Source organism: Trichosurus vulpecula, chromosome 6 (assembly GCF_011100635.1).
Source record: "Trichosurus vulpecula isolate mTriVul1 chromosome 6, mTriVul1.pri, whole genome shotgun sequence".
NCBI classification, from domain to species: domain Eukaryota; kingdom Metazoa; phylum Chordata; class Mammalia; order Diprotodontia; family Phalangeridae; genus Trichosurus; species Trichosurus vulpecula.
In genome coordinates, this window is record NC_050578.1 from 89,700,063 (window position 1) to 89,722,128 (window position 22,066).

A 22,066-nucleotide genomic window follows, 5' to 3' on the forward strand; every position below is an offset into this window, starting at 1 on the left:
GTCAGCAAAGAAAGAATCCAAAGTCTGAGACTGAATCTGGGCACGTTTTCGCTGCCTGGCCATATTCCCAACCAACTAACTTGACCCTTGAGTTTTTCAGTGGGGTATGACTGCTTGTAGACTAACGAGTTCTATGTTCTACGTTTGGGGGGGAGGTGCCAGCTCTGTCAGACCCTCACTACTCCTTCCCCAAGAACCCCCAGTCCAGACTGGGCTTAGATCTTCAGCAGGCTGTTGCACTCCTGCTCTGATCCACCACTTAATTCCTCCCACCATGTGGGCCTGGAGCCAGAAGTAACAACAGCTGCAGCTGCCCCACTTCTGCTGCCCCTGGGGCTGGAAGCCGAACCGCGAACTCCTTCCACTCCCGCAGCTTTTCCCACTAACCTTCTCCGTAGTCTTTGGTGTTTGTGGGTCGAGGGGTCTGGTAACTGCCGCAGCCCACATACCCAGGGCGCCTGGGTTCCCCCCCCCCCGCCCGGCTTCTGGTCTGGATGGTTCACGCCGCTCAGGCTGGGCTCTGCTCCACTCCGTTCCCAGCTCCCAGCTCCCAGCTCTGTGTGGAGTAGACCTCACCCAGAGACCATCCAGGCTGTCCTGGGCTGGAGCCCTGCTTCCCTCCGCTGCTCCGCGGGTCCTGCCGCTCTAGAATTGGTTCAGAGCCATTTTTTATAGGTTTTTGGAGGGACTCGGGTATGGAGCTCACTCTAGTCCCTGCTTACCAGCCGCCATCTTGGCTCCACCCCTAAATTGAAAAATTTTTACACAAATAAAGACAGTGCAACCAAGTTTAGGAGGGAAACAGAAAGCTGGGAAAGAATTTTTCAAGTAGTCTCTCTAATACAGGCCTCATTCCTAAAATACATAGAGAACTGAGTCAAATTTACAAGAATACAAGTCATTCCCCAATTGATATATGGTCAAAGTATATGAACAGGCAATTTTCAGAAAAAGAAATTAAAGCTATCCTCAGTCATATCAAAAATTGCTGTAAATAACTATTGTTTAGAGAGATGCAAATCAAAACAACTGTGAGGTATGTCATCACACCTACCAGATTTACCAACATGACAAAAGAGGAAAATGATAAATGTTGGAGAAGATGTGGGAAAGTTGGGACACTAATTCATTGTTGGGGGAGCTGTGAGCTGATCCAACCATTCTGGAGAACAATTTGGAACTATGCCCAAAAAGCTATAAAAATGTGCATACACTTTGACCCAGCAATATGTCTTCTAGGGCTGTATCCCAAAGAGATCATAAAAAGTGGAAAAGGACCCACATGTACAAAAATATTTATAGCAACTCTTTTCGTGGTGGCCAATAACTGGAATTCAAGGGGATATCCATCAATTGAGGAATGAACAAGTTGTGATATATGAATGTAATGGAGTACTATTGTGCTATAAGAAATAATGAGCACGTGGACCTCAGGAAAACCTGGAAGGACTTATATGAACTGATGCTGACTGAAGTGAGCAGAATCAAGAGAACATTATGCACAGTAACAGCCACAGTTTATGTGGACTGATTTTGATAGACTTAGCCCTTCTCAGCAATGCAAGGACGTAAAATTTTCCTAAAGTACTCACAACGGAAAATGTGATCCACATCCAGAGAAAGAACTATGGCATTGGAATGAAGGGTACAGCAGACTCTTTTCTCTTTTGTTTTGTTTTGTTTCTCATGGTTTCTCCCATTCGTTATAGTTCTTCTATGCAACATGACTGATGTGAAAATGTGTTTAATAGGAATGCATATGTAGAACCCATATCAGATTGCATGCTATCTTGGGAAGGGAAAGGGGAGGGGAGAGGGGAGAAAATTTAAAACTTATGGAAGTGAATGTTGAAAACTGAAAATAAATAAATTAAATATTAAAAAAACCCCAAAACATTTAAAATTATTTTTCCAGTAAAGTTTGAGAAACTTAAAAAAAAGCATAGTGAGTTTATTTGTTGGCTATTGTTCTACTCTACTCAAAAGTCCATTCTTATTGTTATTCTCCTCTTGTGAATAAAGTTTTAATGTCATCCTGAAAAAATATTTTGCCAAACTTAATAATAATAACAATTAATGATAATAACAACTAATGTTTGTATTGTATTTAAAGGTTTGCAAATCATTTTATAATTCTATATTAACTACCCTCTGTAAATTGGACATCCCTTCTCATGTATTACAAAATTTGAGAATGCTTTTTGTTTCTTTTTCAATGTGAAAAGTAAACTTAAAGGGATAAGTGGGTTATCGATCTAGTTTTCTTATTGCCAATATACATTACTATACATTTCAATTATTCTTTTTTTAAATTTTTCCTCCCATTTTGATTTTGTGCAAATACATAGGCTGGTGATCAAATCAACAAGCATTTATGAAGAGCTACCTATTTTGTTGGTACTGTGCTAATTGATAAGGATACAAAGAAAGTTTGTTTTGTTTTTGTTCCTGCTATTAAATAGGACACAGTCTAATGAGGTAGAAAACTCGCAAATAACTATGTATAAAAATATATACATAGGGGATAAATTTGAAATAATCTCGGAAGGAGGGCATCAAGATTATGGAGGACTAGAAAAGGCTTCTTGTTAAAGGGAGAATTTAATTGAAACTTCAAGGAAGGCAGGGAAATCAGGAAGTAGAGATGAGCAGGTAGAGCCCCAGCTAGAGAAAATGAGTATACTATGGAGATAGAGTTGCATGAATAAGGAAGAATAAAAATGCCAGTGTCACTGACTGAGGAGTACTTGGGGAGAGAATAAAGCATAAAAAAGAAATTGAAAAGATAGAAAATAGCCAGGAAAATAGCCTTGGATATCAGGTCATTGTGTTTGTCCTTCGTTTTTGAAAAGGACCATGACATCAAGGAAATGATGCCACGACTTGCAGTTGACTTTGATTTGAGTGAGGGAAGGCCATGCAACGTTACCAGCCTCACTTTCTCCTCCAGAGCCATCTGAATCCAGTGACCAGATATTCATCAGGATGACTAGAGATTGTGTGAAACATACTTACATTTTCTAGGAATAAACAACACTCATTGGGAAGCCAAGAACATTTTCATTATAGTTTTACATTTATTTCTCTTGAATAAATGGGTACATCCCCTAAGTAGAGTACAGGAGAAAGTACAAAGGACTCAGATGGATGCCATTCCTTTTATAGACCCTCCCTTCAGATCTCCTGCCAGACTCTTCATTGGCCACATACAGCCCCCTGACTGCCTACATCATGTCCTCCTCAAATGACTTGTTTAAGCATGTGTACAAGCCTCTGACCTTTCATCCGACCGACCTGAGGCCTGGTTTCTGCTAGATCAGAGCTCTGATTTGAAGTAGTTTCAATCAATCACATGATTTACATTCGGTTAAAGCTTGGGGGAAGGAGGAGGAAGTATGTTTTTAACCCTGTGGGGGGAAAAAAATTTCCCTTATCTTTTACAAAATGACCCAGGAAGCAATGGGAGACCCTTGCCCTTTGAGGCTAAGGTCTTTTCATGTACTCACTTAGAGTGAGGTAATGCCCATTTAATGAATGGGCCTCTTTAAGAAGTGAGTCAGGAAAAACATTCAAGCTTGGAGGGGAAGACCCTCAGGGTTGCTGTTCCAAAGAGAACCAATTACCATAGGCACTCACTCTAAGGCAGGAGAGCCCAAAATACAGCCATTAAGTGGAGCTTGGGCAGGGACCTATCGTGGTCCAATACATGAGTTTCAGAGTGAACTGGGTTCAAGGCTTTGTGAAAAAAGAAAGGAAAGACAGAAAGAAGGAAAGAAAGAAGGAAAAAAAAGAAAGAAAGAAAAAGGAAGGAAGGAAGGAAAGAAGCAAGGAAGGAAGGAAGGAAGGAAGGAAGGAAGGAAGGAAGGAAGGAAGAAAGGAAGGAAGGAAGAAAGAAAGGAAGGAAGGAAGGAAGGAAGGGAGGAAGGAAGGAAGGAAGGAGGGAAATCTAGCCAGTAAACTGCAAGTTAAATGGGCAGCTTCTGGCCATCAAAATTTACCTTCCTTTAGAGAGGAGAAGGAGGAGAGGGAGAAAAAGAAGGAGAGGGAGAGGGAGATTGAGGGGAATAGGGAGAGGGAGAGGATTTGCTGAGTTAGCCAACTAGCTGGGTGTCTCATTCAGGCAGCTCAATCTACTCACAGGTTGTATTTGTCCTTTGTTTTCGAAGAGAACCATGGCATCAGGGAAATGATGACATGACTTGCAACAACAGCAACAAGATTTTATAGTTGTTCCTGGGGGTGAAGAGTCACTTTAGATTAGTTAATGGAGTGAGGAGTGTTGGTTAAATGTTCAGATCTTCACTTTAAGAAGAACATAAAGAAGACTACTGTTACAATCTAGGTGTGAGGTGGTAAATTATTAGACCAGAATGGGGCATTGCCAGAGGAAAGAAGGGAACATAAATAGGAGATGTTTTGAAGGTAAAAGTAATAGGCTTAGAATTTTAAAATAGCAAATCTTTATCAAGCATAATTTGTTTTCTCAATTATAAAATGAGGAAATTTTGTAGTATTTTCAAAATGGAAAGTTCAAATAATTTTATCCTTTAATGAAAGTTTTGGTTTTGTCCATTATAGTCAGTCCCTTTTTTATGAATAGATTTTAGTCCAAAATATAGTTTTGGGTCTCAGAACACTTTTACCCAAAGAAACAATGACAAAAATGGTGATGGGATTGCCAGGCTAATCTACAATATTCTATTAATCTCATATTGTGTCTGAAAATACACATATAATAGAGAGAGCTTAATATTTATAGGTAATATTTTAATATATATTATATATAATAGATATATTTATATGTGCATACATATGCATGCATATATGTTATATAAACATATGTTATATAATCAGCACAGTGCCAGGAACATAATAAATGCCAATATACTAAGCCTTTAGAAAAGGAAGAAGCACAATATGGTTGAAAAAATTTTTATTTAATGAGCTCATATTCCCAGCAAAAGGGAAAGTCTATAAAGACCTTATAAAATGATAGCTTTATGGGAATCTTCTGATATCACAGTAATGTTCTGAACAGAACCTTCAAATAAACTTAATTAGTATCATCTCATTTGTGCATACTGCCCCAGGTAGGCACCCTGAAGAGTAACTGAAGGCTTCTAGGCAGTTATGTAAAAAGGATTCCCCACTGCCCTACTGGGCAAAAGCTCAAGTCATTATCTAGGAGAATAAATGTTGATAATTCTAGCTAAGTTCAGCAAGTGGTTAGCCATAAGTCTGATACAAAAAAAGAGTTCCTTTATTCACTATTATCTTTTTGCATGAAGTTTTCTTGTGGTGGTGGTTGATATGTTATTTGTTTTTGCAAATTCACTCCCTTGATGCAAGGACTGGGATATTTCCCACAGGTCACTTTATTTTTCTGCAGTGAATGGAGCTTTTTCCTGGAACATTGTAGGTACTTAACAAATACTTCTTGATTGGTTTTTTGATGACAATGGAATATGTCTTGAATGTTCCATATTATAATGAATGAGAGATGTCTACAATAACAGGAACTTTGGCTGTAGGATCAGGGAGAATAATTAATTGTCTAGCCTCAGGGGAAGGTTCATTGGCCCACTTCATTCATATGGGTATTGGGTGACATACACAGAAGCTCTAGAGAAATGAGGTTGAAGATCTATGCATGAGCATCTCTTTTTGATCTTGTCATGGTATTCTTTTATATAAATCAGTTACACACAGCCTCTAAGTTTATGAGAAAATGACTTCTTTGAATACCACCTATTTTAATTCTAGCTCACTATGTAGTAGAAATTAATTTCATAGGTTCTATTCTACCCATAGCTTCCTGGAATAAGCAAACAGCCCTGAAGTGTACTAATGTTTTTGACAATGAGCCTTGATTAGAACTATGGACAAAAAGCTTCCTTCTATTTCTGCCCCTTCTTAAAAATAGATTTTTATCCTGCCCAAAAAGGCAAAGGTCCCCACAGGTTTAAAATATTGTCTTTGCATAATTAATATCAAAGATAAGACTTTTCTACATTTCAGAGGAATTCAGAGACTATAAAAGTCTCACAGGCTTTTTTTTACCACATTCTTTTTATTTTATTTAATATTTTTAGTTTGAATTACAAATTTTCTCCCCATTTCTACCTTCCCCCCACTCCAAGATGGCATATACTCTGATTGCCCTGTTCCCCAGTCAGCCCTCCCTTCTGCCACCCCACTCCCCCCATCCCTTTTACCCTTACTTTCTTGTAGGGCAAGATAGATTTCTATGCCCCCTTGCCTGTATGTCTTATTTCCTAGTTGTATGCAAAAAGTTTTTTTGAACATCTACTTTTACAGCTTTGAGTTTCAAATTCTCTCCCCTCTTCCTTCCCCACCCAACCTCCCTAAGAAGGCAAGCAAATCAACATAGGCCACATGTGTATCATTATGTAAAACCCTTCCACAATACTCATGTTGTGAAAGACTAACTATATTCTACTCCTTCCTATCCTATCCTCCTTTGTTCAATTTTCTCCCTCAGCCCTGTCCCTTTTTGAAAGTGTTTGCTTTTGATTACCTCCTCTACCATCTGCCCTCCCTTCTATTGTTCCCACATTTTTATCTCCTTCCTCCTTCTTTCCTGTTGGGTAAGATACCCAATTGAGGGTGTATGTTATTCCCTCCTCAGGTCAAATCCAATGAGAGCAAGATTCACTCATTCCCCCTCACCTGCCCCCTCTTCCCTTCCTACAGAACTGCTTTTTCTTGCCACTTTTATGCAACATAATTTACCCCATTCCATCTCTCCATTTCTTCCTCTCTCAATATACTCCTCTCTTATCCCCTAATTTGATTTTATTTTTTTAGATATCATCCCTTCATATTCAATTCGCCCAGTGCCCTCTGTCTATGTGTATATATATATAATATGTATGTATGTATGTGTGAATATGTATATGTGTGTGTGTGTGTGTGTGTGTGTGTATTCCCTTCAGCTACCCTAATACTGAGGTCTCAAGAACTATACACATCATCTTTCCAGGTAGGAATGTGAACAAAATATTTGAATTATTATTCAAATTATTTTAACTTATTTTATTATTTTTTTATTTTATTAACTTATTTTAGTAAGTCCCTTATGATTTCTCTTCCTGGTTCACCTTTTCATGCTTCTCTTGATTCTTGTGCTTGAAAGTCAAATTTTCTATTCACCTCTGGTCTTTTCACTGAGAAAGCTTGAAAGTCCTCTATTTTATGGAAAATCCATATTTTGCCTTGGAGCATGATGCTCACTTTTGCTGGGTAGGTGACTCTTGGTTTTAATCCTAGCTCCACTGACCTCCAGAATATCATATTCTAAACCCTTCAATCCCTTAATGTAGAAGCTGCTAGATCTTATGTTATCCTGATTGTGTTTCCACAATACTCAAATTGTTTCTTTCTGGCTGCTTGCAGTATTTTCTCCTTGACTTGGGAGCTCTGTAATTTGGAAACAATTTTCCTAGGAGTTTTCTTTGGGGGATCTTTTTCAGGAGGCAATCAGCGGATTCTTTAAATTTCTTTTTACGCTCTGGCTCTAGAATATCAGGGCAGATCTCCTTAATAATTTCTTGAAAGATGATATCTAGACTCTTTTCTTGATCATGGCTTTCAGGTAGTCCAATAATTTTTAAATTATCTCTCCTAGATCTATTTTCCAAGTCAGTGGTTTTTTCAATGAAACATTTCACATCATCTTCCACTTTTTCATTCCTTTGGTTCTGTTTTATAATATCTTGGTTTCTCATAAAGTCACTAGCTTGCACTTGCTCCACTCTAACTTTTAAGGTGATATGTTCTTCAGTGGTCTTTTGGAACTCCTTTTCCATTTGGGTAATTCTCTCTTTCAAGGCATTCTTCTCCTCATTGACTTTTTGGAGCTCTTTTGCCATTTGAGTTAGTCTATTTATTAAGGTATTACTTCAGTATTTTTTGGGTCTCCTTTAGCAAGTCATTGACTTGTTCTTCATGGTTTTCCTGCATCACTCTCATTTCTCGTCCCAAATTTTCCTCTACTTCTCTAACTTGCTTTTCCAAATCCTTTTTGAGCTCTTCCATGGCCTGAGACCAGTTCATGTTTTTCTTGGAGGCTTTCAATATAGGCTCTTTGACTTTGTTGACTTCTTCTGGCTGTATGTTTTGGTCTTCTTTGTCGCTAAATAAAGATTCTAAAGCCTGAGTCTGAATCTGAGTCCATTTTCACTGCCTCACCATGTTGCCAGCCAACTTCTTGACCCTTGAGTTTTTCGTCATATGACTGCTTGTAGAGTAAAGAGTACTTTGTTCCAAGCTTGAGGGGATGCACTGTTGTTTTCAGAGCTTTTTCTACACAGCAAGCTCTGCCACACCAGTGCTCCTCCTCCCCCAAGAACTGCCAACCCAGACTGGGAATCAGATCTGAGCAGGCTCTGAACTGTGCTTGGATCTGCCACTTAATTCCTCCCACCAGGTGGGCCTGGGGCTGGAAGCTACTGCAGCTCTAGTTCTGTAGCTGCACCACCTCCGCTGACTCCAGGGCAGTGGTGGAACCAGAACTCCTTTCATTCTGCCCCTGCAGCAGCTTTTCCCACTAACCTTCTCTCTTGTCTTTGGCGTTTGTGGGTTGAGATGTCTGGTAACTGCCACAGCTCACTGATTCAGGGCGCTAGGGCCTGTTCCACCTGGATCCTCATCTGGTTGGTCTGGGCGCAACCCAGGCTGGGCCGTGCTCCACTCCACTCCAGGCTCCGTGTGATAGACCTTACCCAGCGACCATCCAGGCTGTCCTGGGCTGGAGCCCTGTTTCCCTCTCCTATTTCTTGGGTTCTGCAGTTCTAGAATTTGTTCAGAGCCATTTTTATAGGTGTTTGGAGGGTCCTGGGGAGCGCCTTAGGCCAGTCCCTGCTCTCCAGCCACCACTTGGCTCTGCTCCCTCTTACCACCACTTCACAGGCATTGTTTTATAGAAGTTGTAATTAATCCTTGGAATAAAAGGATAGGAGCCTAGGTCATGGGATTGAGATAATAAGAGTTGATGGTGAGATGAGGAAATAAAAGCTGGGATATTGTTCACAAACAATAGGGTTAGATGTGTACTGGTGGGGAGGGAAAGGGAAAAACAGTGTTATGGATATGCTCTTCAACCGCCTCATTGTTAACTACTCCACTAGACCTACAGATCTTATCCTGAACTCTCATTAGAGTGAAGTAATAATTAGAACTCAGTTTGAAATAGATGATGAATTTTTGAGTATTCATCACTGAGGAAGAATAGAATCTTAAGTAACCAAAAGGAAAGGAGAGATTACAAAATTAAAAACATAAACAACAATCATGTATGGAAGACTACATCAGTACATAGCCATGTCTCACACCTTTAAAATAGCATCAAGTTTTGAATCTTTCTCTCTCTCTCACTCTCTCTCTCTCTCTCTCTCTCTCTCTCTCTCTCTCTCTCTCCCACTTCCCTATGATTTGATTCCCTCCTTTCTTCCCTCCTTTTATGCCTTCTGTCTCTCTTTGTCACTCACTCCCTCTTTCACTTCACATATTTTCCAGATCTAACACCTGACACTTTCTTTTCATTACTGAGATTTACAATTTTTAATCTCTTTTTAGACTTCCAAGATTGCCCTCTTTTTTTAGAACTTTGCCCTTCTAGAGTCATCTTGATTTTTGATGTCAAATGGAGGAAGAGTCAATAAGATATCAAGCTAAAATGTTATCCTTTCATAAATGTGGTTTGTCATCAAAGGTATTGAACTAATGCAAACCTTTAAACTCCTTCAGTCAAGGACAAAACAAAACTCATTTAGCTGAATGACCGAACAGCTTACACATGAGTAGCCAAGGAAAATAGTTGTATAGCACTGTAGCTTCCTGTGATAGTGTTAACTGCTGTATTGATGCTGCTCTTTTAGTATCACAAAGCTTTCCAAGCTCATTACCTGATGCAGACAGGGTTTTTAATATTTTATACAATACCTTAAACAGTCATTTCTTGGAAAAAGATTTGAGTGTCTTAAACATATGGTGTGCATAAAAAGCAAATGGATTAGGTGAAACATTAGTGCAGTATTAAATAACCTGTGGCATGGGTTCAACTGACCTTGTCTTTACCAGTTCCCTTGGTTTCCATTACTAAACATGGATGAACTTTGGAAAGAGTTCCCTTAAGAAGTATTCACTTGGAATGTAACAGAGTTATCTTTGATATAGCTTAGGGCTGAAAATGCTAGAAAATCATATTGCTTACAGGTCTGTCTCTTATTTCTCCTTCCCCTTCCATTTTCCTTCAATTTCCATTTCCCTCTTATCTCCTCTTTTCTTAATTCATCTTTCTTTTCCGTTTCTTTCTTCCTGTCTTCTACTTTATTTGGGTTTATGAAGCAAAAGTCCAGCAATAGGCCAAGGACCTGTGATTAGGTAGGGAAACTCCCTCAGCTCATGCAGAATTCGTTCTTTCTGAAACATGTCTTTCAGAGATGCTTGAGACTAATAGAGGTCAAGTGACTTACACATAATCACACAGAGGCAAGGCTTCAACACAGATGTTCTTATCTCTGTGCCATGCTGTATATAATTAAGTAAAGTGACTGCATGTGTGTGTGTGTGTGTGTGTGTGTGTGTGTGTGTGTATGTGTGCATGCATGCAGGAGAAGCATAGAAAATGAAGCTTCAAAAATCTAATGTTCTATTAGCTTGTCTCCTTTGCCCCTCCCCCACTACAGAAGAGCAGGAAGCCTAGGAAAGAAATAATGATAGTGATGAGAAGAATGGGCAAAGATTCAGCAAGATTCCCCATTTTTTTTAACCTAGTCTTATTTTCCTACAAACCAGATAAACTATTTGGATGATATCTTATGATTATTTTGATGCTCAATTTTCATTATTTTTTTCTGGGGATCAAATGATGAAAATTCATAATACATTAAGACATGCTTTATGGTAAAAAGAAAACACTCATTCAAAAAACATTTTTTTTTTGCCTCATGCATAGAACAATGTTCAATTATATATCTGAAAAGAACCATTCTAGTTTAGGAAAATTGGAAATTGTGAGAGAAATTGTAAAAATTTTAACATATATTTAAACTATAGTGTCAGTTAAATAAAGAACACAGAATCACAGATTTAGAATTGGAGGTCTCCTAGGACAATCCTCTTATTTTACAGATAAGGAACTGAGGGCAAGAGGAGCTAAGCACATAGAATCACACAAGTAAATGTTTGAGGTAAAATCCGAACTCAGATTTTCCAAGTCTAGAACTCTGTCTGCTATGCCTCCTAGTTGTCTTAAGAGCTTCAACTACTAAAGGTTTTTCCATCAGAATTGAATATTGGTGACAATTAGCTTAATGAAATATCATATTACAACTTTTTAATACAGTTTTTAATGTAACACATAAACATGTATAATGAACTACCATTTTAATGGGGCATAAAATATCCTTTTTGTTTATTAATGGACTCTTTACTCCAAAGAATATATTTGGGAAAAATTCATAGAGCTATAATAATAAGTCTAGATAGGTTGTTGCTCTATTAATCTACATAAGTTTGCTTAATTCACTGTTACTGTTTCTTGTAGATTTTCTTTCCTGGCCAGAGGTTGTGCCTGCTTCAGTAGTTACTGGACTGATGTGCTATTTTGTTTATTCTATTTTCATTTCTTTCTTCTCTCTTTTTTTTGACATGCTGCAGTTGCTAACATATTATGGCGAGAAGAAGGTACTTGTACAAATTACTTTTCTGTATTGCTGTGACTGTTTTACCACTTATTCAAGTTGTACTAATTATCTGAATTACCCTAAACTGCCTGTCATTATTTTGCCTTACTGTTTTCGGCTCACCTCACTTAGTATCCTTTTATAAGCATCCTGCCTTTAAATGTATTTGTTTACAATGCCTGAAGATATGGCCTCAGTGTTAAAACATAATCACTGTATCATAAAGCAGATTGAGACATTAAAAATAGTCTGAAATACAGGCAAAGGAGAGCAAAGTATTAATCTCTGATGCTTTGTCTAGGGTGGGTTGTTTGGGTTAAGGTGGGCTATAGGGCCCCTAGCAAGAGACTTGAGTCCATCTCATTAAGAGTAGGAAGAATATTTTTGGCAGGGGATTCAGTGTGCTGGTGGCATAAGAGAGTTTGAAGTAAAATTTGGAGACAAAGTGAGGAGGACACTAAGGAAAAATTAAGACTATGAATAACAACAGGGGAGGTATAATGATAACATTAGCTTAGATTTATGTCATACTTCAAGATTTGCAAAGTGAATTCCTAATAAAAGTCTTATGAAGTAGGTAGGGTTACTTTCATTTTAAAGATGAGAGAATAGAGAGTGAAACAATCAATCTGAGTTCACAGGGCTAAGAAGCATCAGAGCAAGAAATCATACTCAATCTTTCTGTTTTAAGGGCATTGTCTTTGCCATGAGTGGGGGCAGCAACTCACTGATTAATAGGAGGCAAAAAAATCACTCACTTTATATGATAGATGCTAATGTACAAACTACGGTTAATAAAATTAAGATGAAACTAACATGAGAAGATAAATAAAATGCTATTATAACCACTGAAGCTGAATGAGAACAATGAAAAAAAATACCAAAAAACCTTCACAAAACAAACAAAAAACCAACTCTTATTCAGAAGGAGAGAAAATAATAACACAACCTAGGATTTCATTAGTATGTTGATTGAGATTCAGAGAAGTGGAATGACTTGTCCATAGTCACCTGGAAATTAAGAATGGAAGAAATTAAGAATCGAAGAAACACACACACACACACACACACACACACACACACACCCATTTCTTGGGTGGGGAGGTGGAGGGAAGAAAACAGAAAAAATAAAGAAAAAAATGAACTTACATGATGATTTTATTATGTATTTTAAAAGAATAGCAAGTTGTACATAATAGATTTGTAATTTCATGTGCAATCATTTTTTTTACTTTACTATGTTATGGAAATGGTTGTTTTCCATAAATCAGAAATAAAATACATTTAAAAAATAAATAAAATACATAGGAAAACAAAGGAAACCAACTATGTTAAAAACAGTTATTGCCATCTCTCTCCCTCCCTCTCTCTCTCTCTCTCTCTCTCTCTCTCTCTCTCTCTCTCTCTCTCTTTATCTAAACTAGTTCATAGACCTATAGGTAAGAACTTTTGCTTCAAAGGTAGAGATGTAAATCAAATTTCATTCCACCCAATATATTTAGATGAAGTGGATATTCTTTTGGCATCTCTGCCTAAACTTCCTCAACAGATGAAATAGTAAAGAATAAGTTCTGAATTAAAAAAAAATAGTTCTATTAGAAATGGGCAGTAATAAAGAACAGAGAATTCTGTTTAATCTCCAAAATTCCAACTAGATAGAATTACATAGCTGGTTACCATACCATCTTGTCAGCCACTGTTCCAGAAACTGACCTCCAACACCGAAAAGTCCCATGAATTTTAAAGCTGGATGTAGCAAAAGTAATCACAAGATCACAGCCCTTTTATAACTGGCCTGGCATGAGCTTCTTATAGTCAGAAACATTCATTAACTAGCTTTGGCTGCCCAGGTGAATTTATAACATTTTTTTGGCCTGGGTTTCTCTTAGTACCCGTTGTGCAGAATCTTTTTCCCAATACCATAGAAGTGAAATGGGAATGTGCTTTACACTGATTTAGAACCAATTTCATTAAGCAATACTTAAAACTTATTCAATAACTGTAACATTCCCTTCAAATTCTTCTAATTAAAAAAAGAACTGAAAGTATATTTTCGTATATTCTGCCATTTTAAACACAGACACACACGTGTACATGCAAGTTTTTTTGCAAGTCATCAAATAACTACAAATAACTTGGATAAAATAAAATGCTTATATCAGTATACTCTAGAAAACCCTGTATACAACTACATTATATATTTTGTCATTAGAGTTTAAAACTACCACTGAATTTTACTATAGGAGAATTAGAGTAGAAAATTAAATATTAAGATCTGTATCTTTTGACATCCCATTATTGTCTGGTGTTGATAGGACTTCTGTTTCATGTCATATAAAAATGAATTCAATTCATAAAAATAATTAAAACTGGTGTGCAAGGTGTGGTATATAGTGGTGTACTTAATAAAATGGCTTCCCTTGGAGTCAGAAAGCCTTGGATTCAAGTCCTATCTCCCTCTGCCATATAGTAACTTTTGACCATAGACAAGTCTCTTATCTTCTTAGTATCCCAGACAACTCTCTAAGACTGTAAAATACAGATTATTTGCTGATATGCATCAGTAGAAGTTGTTTTGAGATGGGGAATCCTTATATAACCGCAGATTCTAACCCTCCGCTTCCACCCCACAAATACAGATAGATGGTATAGATAGATAAATAGATAGATAGATACATACATAGATGATAGGTGGATGATAGATAGATAGAGATAGATTTATTACAGTGCTACATAAAGGAATAGACTACCAGACTTACTTATATGGGAAATATGGACTGTCATCAAATTCTGATTATGGACAAATTCCACCAATTTCTTGTCTACTAGTACTTCCAAAGAAAAATCTGGTCACATTTATGAGATTTTGGAAAACAAACAGACAAACAAAAACAATAACTAGTTGTCTTATTGCCCTCAAGATTTTTATTGCTGTTATTGATTAACCCTTCTAGTTTATAAAATAGTTTACCCTCACTTTACATTATTTTACAGAGCCCACAATGTCCATCACTTTCCCGACACCAGCCGACGTGTTACTTATCCTCAGTAAGAATGATAAATCTAAACTAATTTATACCCTTGCAGTGCTAAATCTAAAATCATAGATTTATTTCGAGATCACAGAAGCTCAATAAAAAATCCTAGATTTAGAGCTGAAAGGGTCCTTGTAGGTCATTTAACCCAACCCTGTCATTTTACAGATGAAGCTATGTAATTCTAGAGTAGTTAAGTAACTTCTCTAAAATATCTTCAGCAGTAAAAGACAGAGACTCAAAATTCTTGTTATAAATCACAGGTACTTTCTATTATTCTGTAAAACGAATAAAACAATTAATCAAAAAATATTTTAGGTGACTACTGTAATCCAGACACTGTGTTAATTGCAAAAAAAAAAAAAGCATTTAACCAAAGCCACAGTTGCACACAAAACAACAGCAACAATGCTTGAAAAAGTAATCAAAATTAGTCTTCAGTACACTACAGATTTTGCATGATCTCCAGCCTTTGCCCAAAGACTGTGCAATGTAAGAAGATTTGGTAAATACTTGATTGAGAAAATTCACATGCTACAGGAGCAAGAAAGTCAAGCTGGGTAGAAAGAGACGGTAAAATGATTTAGACAAATACGTTTCCATATTTCCCATTGAATGTTTAGTAGGAAGCTTCACAATTTAAAAAAAATTGAATAGAGATCACAGAAGCAGAATGGGCAAAATGAATAAATGTGAGGGTAGAATCAGGCGGACCTGGCCTCTGCTCTGACACTTGCTGTCTGGGTGACCCGGGCCAAGTCAACTAACCTTGTTTTGTCTCTGGCAGATTTCTTTTACTTGGAGAACAGTTTCTTATCTGCACTCATAGAGTGAGGGCACAGTTTTTTGTTTGTTTTGTTTTGTTTTCAGTTGAAATTATACCTAAATTTACTAACATTATTGAAAATATCATTATTAATATGTTCTATACTCTGGGGAGAGGGGAAAAAGTCATTTGAGTTTTATCTTTGTGCTACACTGAATACATTTATTTTATTCACTTACCAAATTATAAATAACAACTGGTAATAATAGTGTTGGGGTGAAAACAAGTCATTTGTAGCTTGCAGTCTTAGTGAGTTGCAGGGGGAGAACTCTTACAATTGAAAGCTTGATTATGTCAGAGATAGGAGATGAACCTTGGTCTTTCTTAGTCTAAGGCTGGTCCTTTCTCCATGCTATACTTCTTCTCTATTCATAACCTTCATGAAATAGCTTCTTTGACCATATTTTTATTGCTCAAATCAAAAAATACAGAAAGATTCAGCTGAGGTGATGAACAATTCGTTAACTCCAAGTTACCATAAGCAGCTAGAAATCTAAAGCTGTTGGTTGTTATTTTTCTTCAAGTCTGTGTTCAAATGTCTGGCTAATCAGGTCCACTGTGTCTTGATGTCATGTCCAAGTTAGCCATATATTTCAGGCTATTAATACATAAACTAGGGATCAACACAATTACAATTAAGATCTCCTTCTTAACACTGAGTTAAAACTGAGTAATGCAAACAATTATTTTCAGGTATGAAGGCCATTTAAAATTAGACATATATATGTGATATACATGTATACATATATATATATATATGTATGTATCTATGTATATATATGGAGAGAAACAGAGAGTGCTTGGTAACTACAATTTAATTTTCATGTCATCATGAGAAACCATTTATTGATTTCTTATATCATATATTTTAATGGCATTAATACTTGTAGAACATTGTAATTTTACCTTACAAAGTAGAAGTGAAATTCATTAGGAGGCTCCATCTTACTAAGAAGCTGTGTTTAAATTCAATGGTTAGTGAAAGAAACTGTATCAATTATTTTTGATTCTCCTAAGTCTGGCAATAATAAGCACCCACAGATGTGTGTTTCAGAGAACATCACTTATCAATTTATAACATTTCATTTCTTTTATTATGTTTTTTTTAAAAGTAACCATCATCAGAGTTTTATTGGTTGATTTACTAAGAAATAAGCTTTGATTCAATGGGATTGATTCACTTTTCTGATTCATGTCAATTTCTCTCACAAAGGGAAGTATCCGATCTCTGAATTGAGTAAAATTTAATTAGAATGACAATATTTTATAGAATAATCCAGTATTTCTCAGAAAAAAAAGATCTGTTTAGGATTTGAAAAGTACCAGATGGAACATTGTAACATCTGGCTAAATACCAGGAACAATTGAGTAGGGTAAGAGTGAGTTGTGAGCAAAACCTGAATGTATACAAAAATGCTAAAGCAGCTCAGAACAAAGTGCGGCTGAAATCTGAGATAACATTGACTTAGATTATAGGGCAAGATATAGGAATTCAATTTTTTTTTAATCTCATCACATTTATAGAGAGCCTTCTGGGGGGAATTGGGCAGACCATCAAACATCATTAATGTTATATGTAAGAACTTTCGGGTTTCTTAATATGATCCCTTGCAACCAGATTGACCATTTTTTCGACCATATGACTGTGGTAAGCCAAGGGGAAACTACTCATACCCCAAGATTCTGGGACCTACCATAAAATTATATACACATATATTAACACGTACATAAACACATGCATACCTATGCATGTGTACACACAGATAGTTTACAATATTTATATGCACATGTATATAAATGTGACACATGTATGTTACATGTCATTATTAAAGTTTTATATTTTTCTTCATTCCAAGTAGGCCTCAGTAATAAAAATTCAGTATGCCCAGTATTCTTTCATAAATACATTAATTTCTTGATCAACAGGAATCTAAGATATGTGAGGCAAAAGTAAATTAAATTTATTTAATCTTAGACTTCATAATTTGATATGAGTATTTTGACTACTATTACTTTAAAGATGAAATATAGCTCTGGGTCTTTATTCATTAAGCCACTGAATTGTAAATGGTCCAATATAGGGCAACTGGGGAGGAGAGAATCAGACATTTTGTCTAACATTACAAAGTAACTTTAGTTGTATGATGAAAGATCCTATAGGGTTTGCTTTATTAATGTCGTATGCATTCACAAATTGATCTCTTGCCAGTGGTTGTAGGGGGTTCTGAGTGTGGTTGAAGACGTTTTTGATGGTTTTATTTTGAACATTCAAATATGTTTTTGTTTTTTTTTGTTGCTCCTAAGGTCTGGGAATTGGGAACATGTTCTATGTTTTTTATGAAGATGGAATCAAAGTGATACAGCCGATAGAATGTGAATTTCAGAGGCATATTAAGCCCAGTGAGAAGCTCCTTGGATTTCAGGCAAGTACTTTGCAAATCCCTATGCAGTTTTGCTCAGTAATTTTTGCTAAGGGGGAACTTGAAATATGTTTCAGCCAAACCCCTAGCATGATATTTAAAGCCTGAGCTAAAGTCCATGGTGCAGGCACTATCTCGATTCAGTTGCTAAGACTGGGACATTGTGATTTTTGTTTTGGTACACTGGAATCCTAGAGCTTAAATGGGGTCCTGTTGTGCAGTTAATCTTAGTCTTTCATTTAAACAAAGTCAAATAAGGGATTTGAATGACTAGAGGAATATGCTTTCATAATGCTCAAGTGACCACAAAAATTTTGACACCTCTTCCCAAAGTAGGTAGTTCAGTGTCTGTTATGAATACAGCTTTTAACTGCATGCATTTTGTAACTTTATCTTTACTCAGTGCCTAAATTATCTGTTTTGTAAATAAATTGTAATTCTAATCAATTTTATGGGATGTTATAAAGGTTCATGAACATATATTAAGAATTATAAATATTTTCATATTAGTGCATTAGTCTTTCATATTACAAATATAAAACTCGAAGTAATTACTGTCCATGTGACTAAAAGAGAGTGATTTAAAATTGATAGACCTTTTCACATTGAAAGTCCCTTCTTCCATTACCAGGTATAAATGAATAAGTACTATAGAACGATATGTTTAATTAAAGAGAGGAGGGGGACTTTATTTACTTTTTCTCTCTGTTTTGCTTAAATATTTTTTTTAATAAGGGAGGATTCCATAAGAAAAGACAAAAGGCAGTAATAATTTTTTAAAGCAATGGACTAGAAGTCAAAGCATTTGTATTCTAATCCCATCTCTGCCCCTTACTAGTTCTGTGACCAGAAGAAAGTCACTTCACCTCTCTTAATTCTCAGTTTACTAATTAGTAGAATGAGAAAATTAGACTGGATGAGTTTTCTGAGAGTTTGTTTGTTTGTTTCCAACTAGAGAAATGCTGTAATTTCTAAAATTCTCTACCTGGTCCAGTATGTGTCACACAAAACACAAGTAAGCACTGTTTTTATAGGACTACATCAATTTTAATTATGCTAATTATTTTTTTTAATCCCAATTACTTGTGTGACTAATCTGACTAATCCCAGACAAAACTCTTTGAGCATTTGTCTTTGAAACAGAACTGGAAAAAAATAGCCACATTAACTTTGTTTCAAAATAATCAGGTCCACTGACCTGCTATTATGAATGTTTGTAGTGAAAATCATGTGATTTGAAATATTGTGCTGTACAGAGAGGGAATCAATATTTGATCTAACACTTCTGTCACTTGTTAATTTCTTTTAACAAACAAAATCATGGAGTCTAAGTAATTAGCTCATTCACAGGCTAAAGTATAAAAAAATTGTAAGTTTATGCTATGGAATTAATATAGAAATGTTGGGATCCAAAGCCATGATAAGTTGTAAGAATATCTTGCCAAGGGGGAATATAAGAAGATTGGGTGGTCAGTGGTTCAGGATAAAACCATTTTATCTTTCTCCACTATTGAAGAGGCACATTCCAAATATTTTCAGTATAGTATGATTCTTCTGGGCAGCTAGGTGATGAAGTGGATGGAGTGATGGCCCAGTGATGGCCTGCAGGAAGACCTGAGTTCAAATGTTGCTTAGACACTTACATCTGTGTGACTTCCAGCAAATGATTTAACCATGTTCATCTTGATTCCTCATCTGTGAAATGAGTTGGAGAAGGAAATGGTAAATCATCCCAGTATCCTTGCCAAGAAAATCTCAAATAGGGTCACAAAGAGTTGGACATGACTGAAAAAATGTCACAATAACAACAAATAGCAACATGATTTTTCTGGAAGGGTCATGTGGTATTAGAGTAGGAAAGAGCCATAGGGTTCATCTAGTCCAGTCTCTCATTTTTGGAAAAAAAAACTGAGAAATTAAGTGACTTGCCCAAAGTGCCATTAGATACTGACAAAGCCATGTTTTGAATACAGGTCATTTTACTCCAAATCCTGTGCTCTTTCCACTGCCCTATGTTTCAACAATGCATACCTACAGATAGATCAGTATTTGCATGGAGGGACAAATTATGAGGGAGTGAGTAGTCAATCATAGGCTTCAAGGTGGATACAGTATGGGACTTGGAATCAGAAATAACTGAGTTTGCATCGGGTTTCAAGATGCTTCTTAACTGTGTGACCTGGGCATGTGACTTAGCCTCTCAGACCCAATTTTTGCATTTCTAAAATTGGAGGTGATAATAGCACCTACCTGAACGATATAGTCTGAGGATCAAATGAGTTGACACCTTAAAGTGCTATATAAATATTATTATTAGCCATTATTTGCCCAACTTTTCTAGATACACAGAAGAAAATATTTTGCTTTGAATGAGAACTAGAAATAATTTGAAATGTTTTTATGACTTCCATTTGAAATTTTTTTATTTTTAAACAACAAAATCAGCTAATCTATACATTAAAATAATTAGCTCACCAGGTTATTTTAATCAATATGATATGCCATGCTTTGTTTAATTTGAATTTTCTTTTATAACATTCTATTCCTAATAAACAAAAATGTTTTCATGATGTTTGTTTTCTCAAAATGCAAGGCAATTATCAAAGAGTGTATAGAATTTTATGGGCACTTAAATTATCTCTTTTTAATCAAAATTGTTGTCTTGAATTTCTATCATCATTGTTAAGTTACTACCATTGTAGTAATGGGATCATATATTAATCTGATTTGATGAGACAATCTATGGAAGATTCAAATTAGGAACTTGGTAGCAAAGGCTGGCTACTCTGTCACCACATTGTCACCTCTGGACTTTTGGTTTATAGATTCAGATCTTTAAGGGAGTTTATTCCTGTCTCAAAAATCTATCCCTTCATTTTAGATATGCTGTCACAAGGTGCTAGAAATGTGTCATAGACAAGAGGGCTGAATACAAAATATGTGCTTCTCTTGAAATTCAGGTTGTGGCTCTTTAAAGGAGGGAACTGATTCATCAAAACAAAAATCAAAAAGTAATGTTGTAACATGAGTTAGAAGCAGGGAGATTTGAACAAATGCTACCAAAAGATATTGTGATTTGGCTGACAGTGACCCATTGAATGGGATGCTATACATACTTCGGGGGGGTTAAAAGTACTCTTTACAGAGAATAAATCATTCTGAACAGTAATAAAAAAATAAACCACGAGAAGGCTCTGGAATCTTGGCCTCTAAGATAGGATCAACATTTTCCTGGAGGAAATTCTTTTTCTCCCATCCATAATGCTAAGGAGGCTTTAGCTAAAGGAAAAATAGAGGGGCTCTAGGGATCTGACTGGCCCTGACTTCCCTCATCAGTATCCAGAGAAACTAAATGTCATTCTATCCTCATTGAAGCCACCTCCATAGTCCCATTCTACTTCTGCTGAAATGCCTCCTATAAATCAGAACACAGAAAGGATAAGATGTGTGCACAAATAAATATAATATAAACTAAGATATAAAGGGATCCAAGCAGAGAATACTTCCAATAAGAAGCTTAGGGGACCCTTCACAGAAAGGCTGATATCCAAAGGGAGAAACGAGTTTCCCAAAGATGGAAATGAGGAAAGAATGCATTCAAAGCATGCGACCTGTGATCTGATGAACTCATAGAGGACATGAAAGGCAGTAATGTGAAACAACTCCGGAAAGGATGGCTGAAGCTTGATCAGGAAGATAAGTGTCAGACTAAGGAATGTGAATTTTATCTTAGAAACAAAAGGGATTCACTGAAGATTTTTGATCAAAGGAGTGATGTGGTCAGATCTTTGCCTTGGGAAGATTAATTTGGCAACTGCATAAAGAATGGATGGGAATGGTTGCAGTCGGGACAAGGCAGGCTGTTACTAGTCTTTACAACAGTCCAGACTAGAGGTGATGAGGGCCTAAACCAATGGACTGCCTGTGTGAGAGAATGTGAGGCTGGAAACAGGCTGTGTATCGATCCTTTATGGACAAGTCTCATAGATTTCAGAGAAACTCACCAGCAGGAGAAGGGCTTCCAAATGGTGCTTTTTTGTTGTGGGTTTGTTTAGCTTGTAGTATTCCACAAAGGTT

At 36.5% G+C, this 22,066-nt stretch overlaps 1 protein-coding gene across 1 annotated transcript in view; it reads left to right on the forward strand.

The window, feature by feature from the left end:
* LOC118854676 (follistatin-related protein 5) overlaps positions 1-22,066 on the forward strand; it is a 227,600-nt gene that overhangs the window by 102,605 nt on the left and 102,929 nt on the right. Inside the window, exon 4 of the mRNA XM_036764982.1 lies at positions 17,874-17,992. Within this exon, the coding sequence (XP_036620877.1) occupies positions 17,874-17,992 (119 nt within the window). The remainder of the gene's footprint in view (positions 1-17,873; positions 17,993-22,066) is intronic.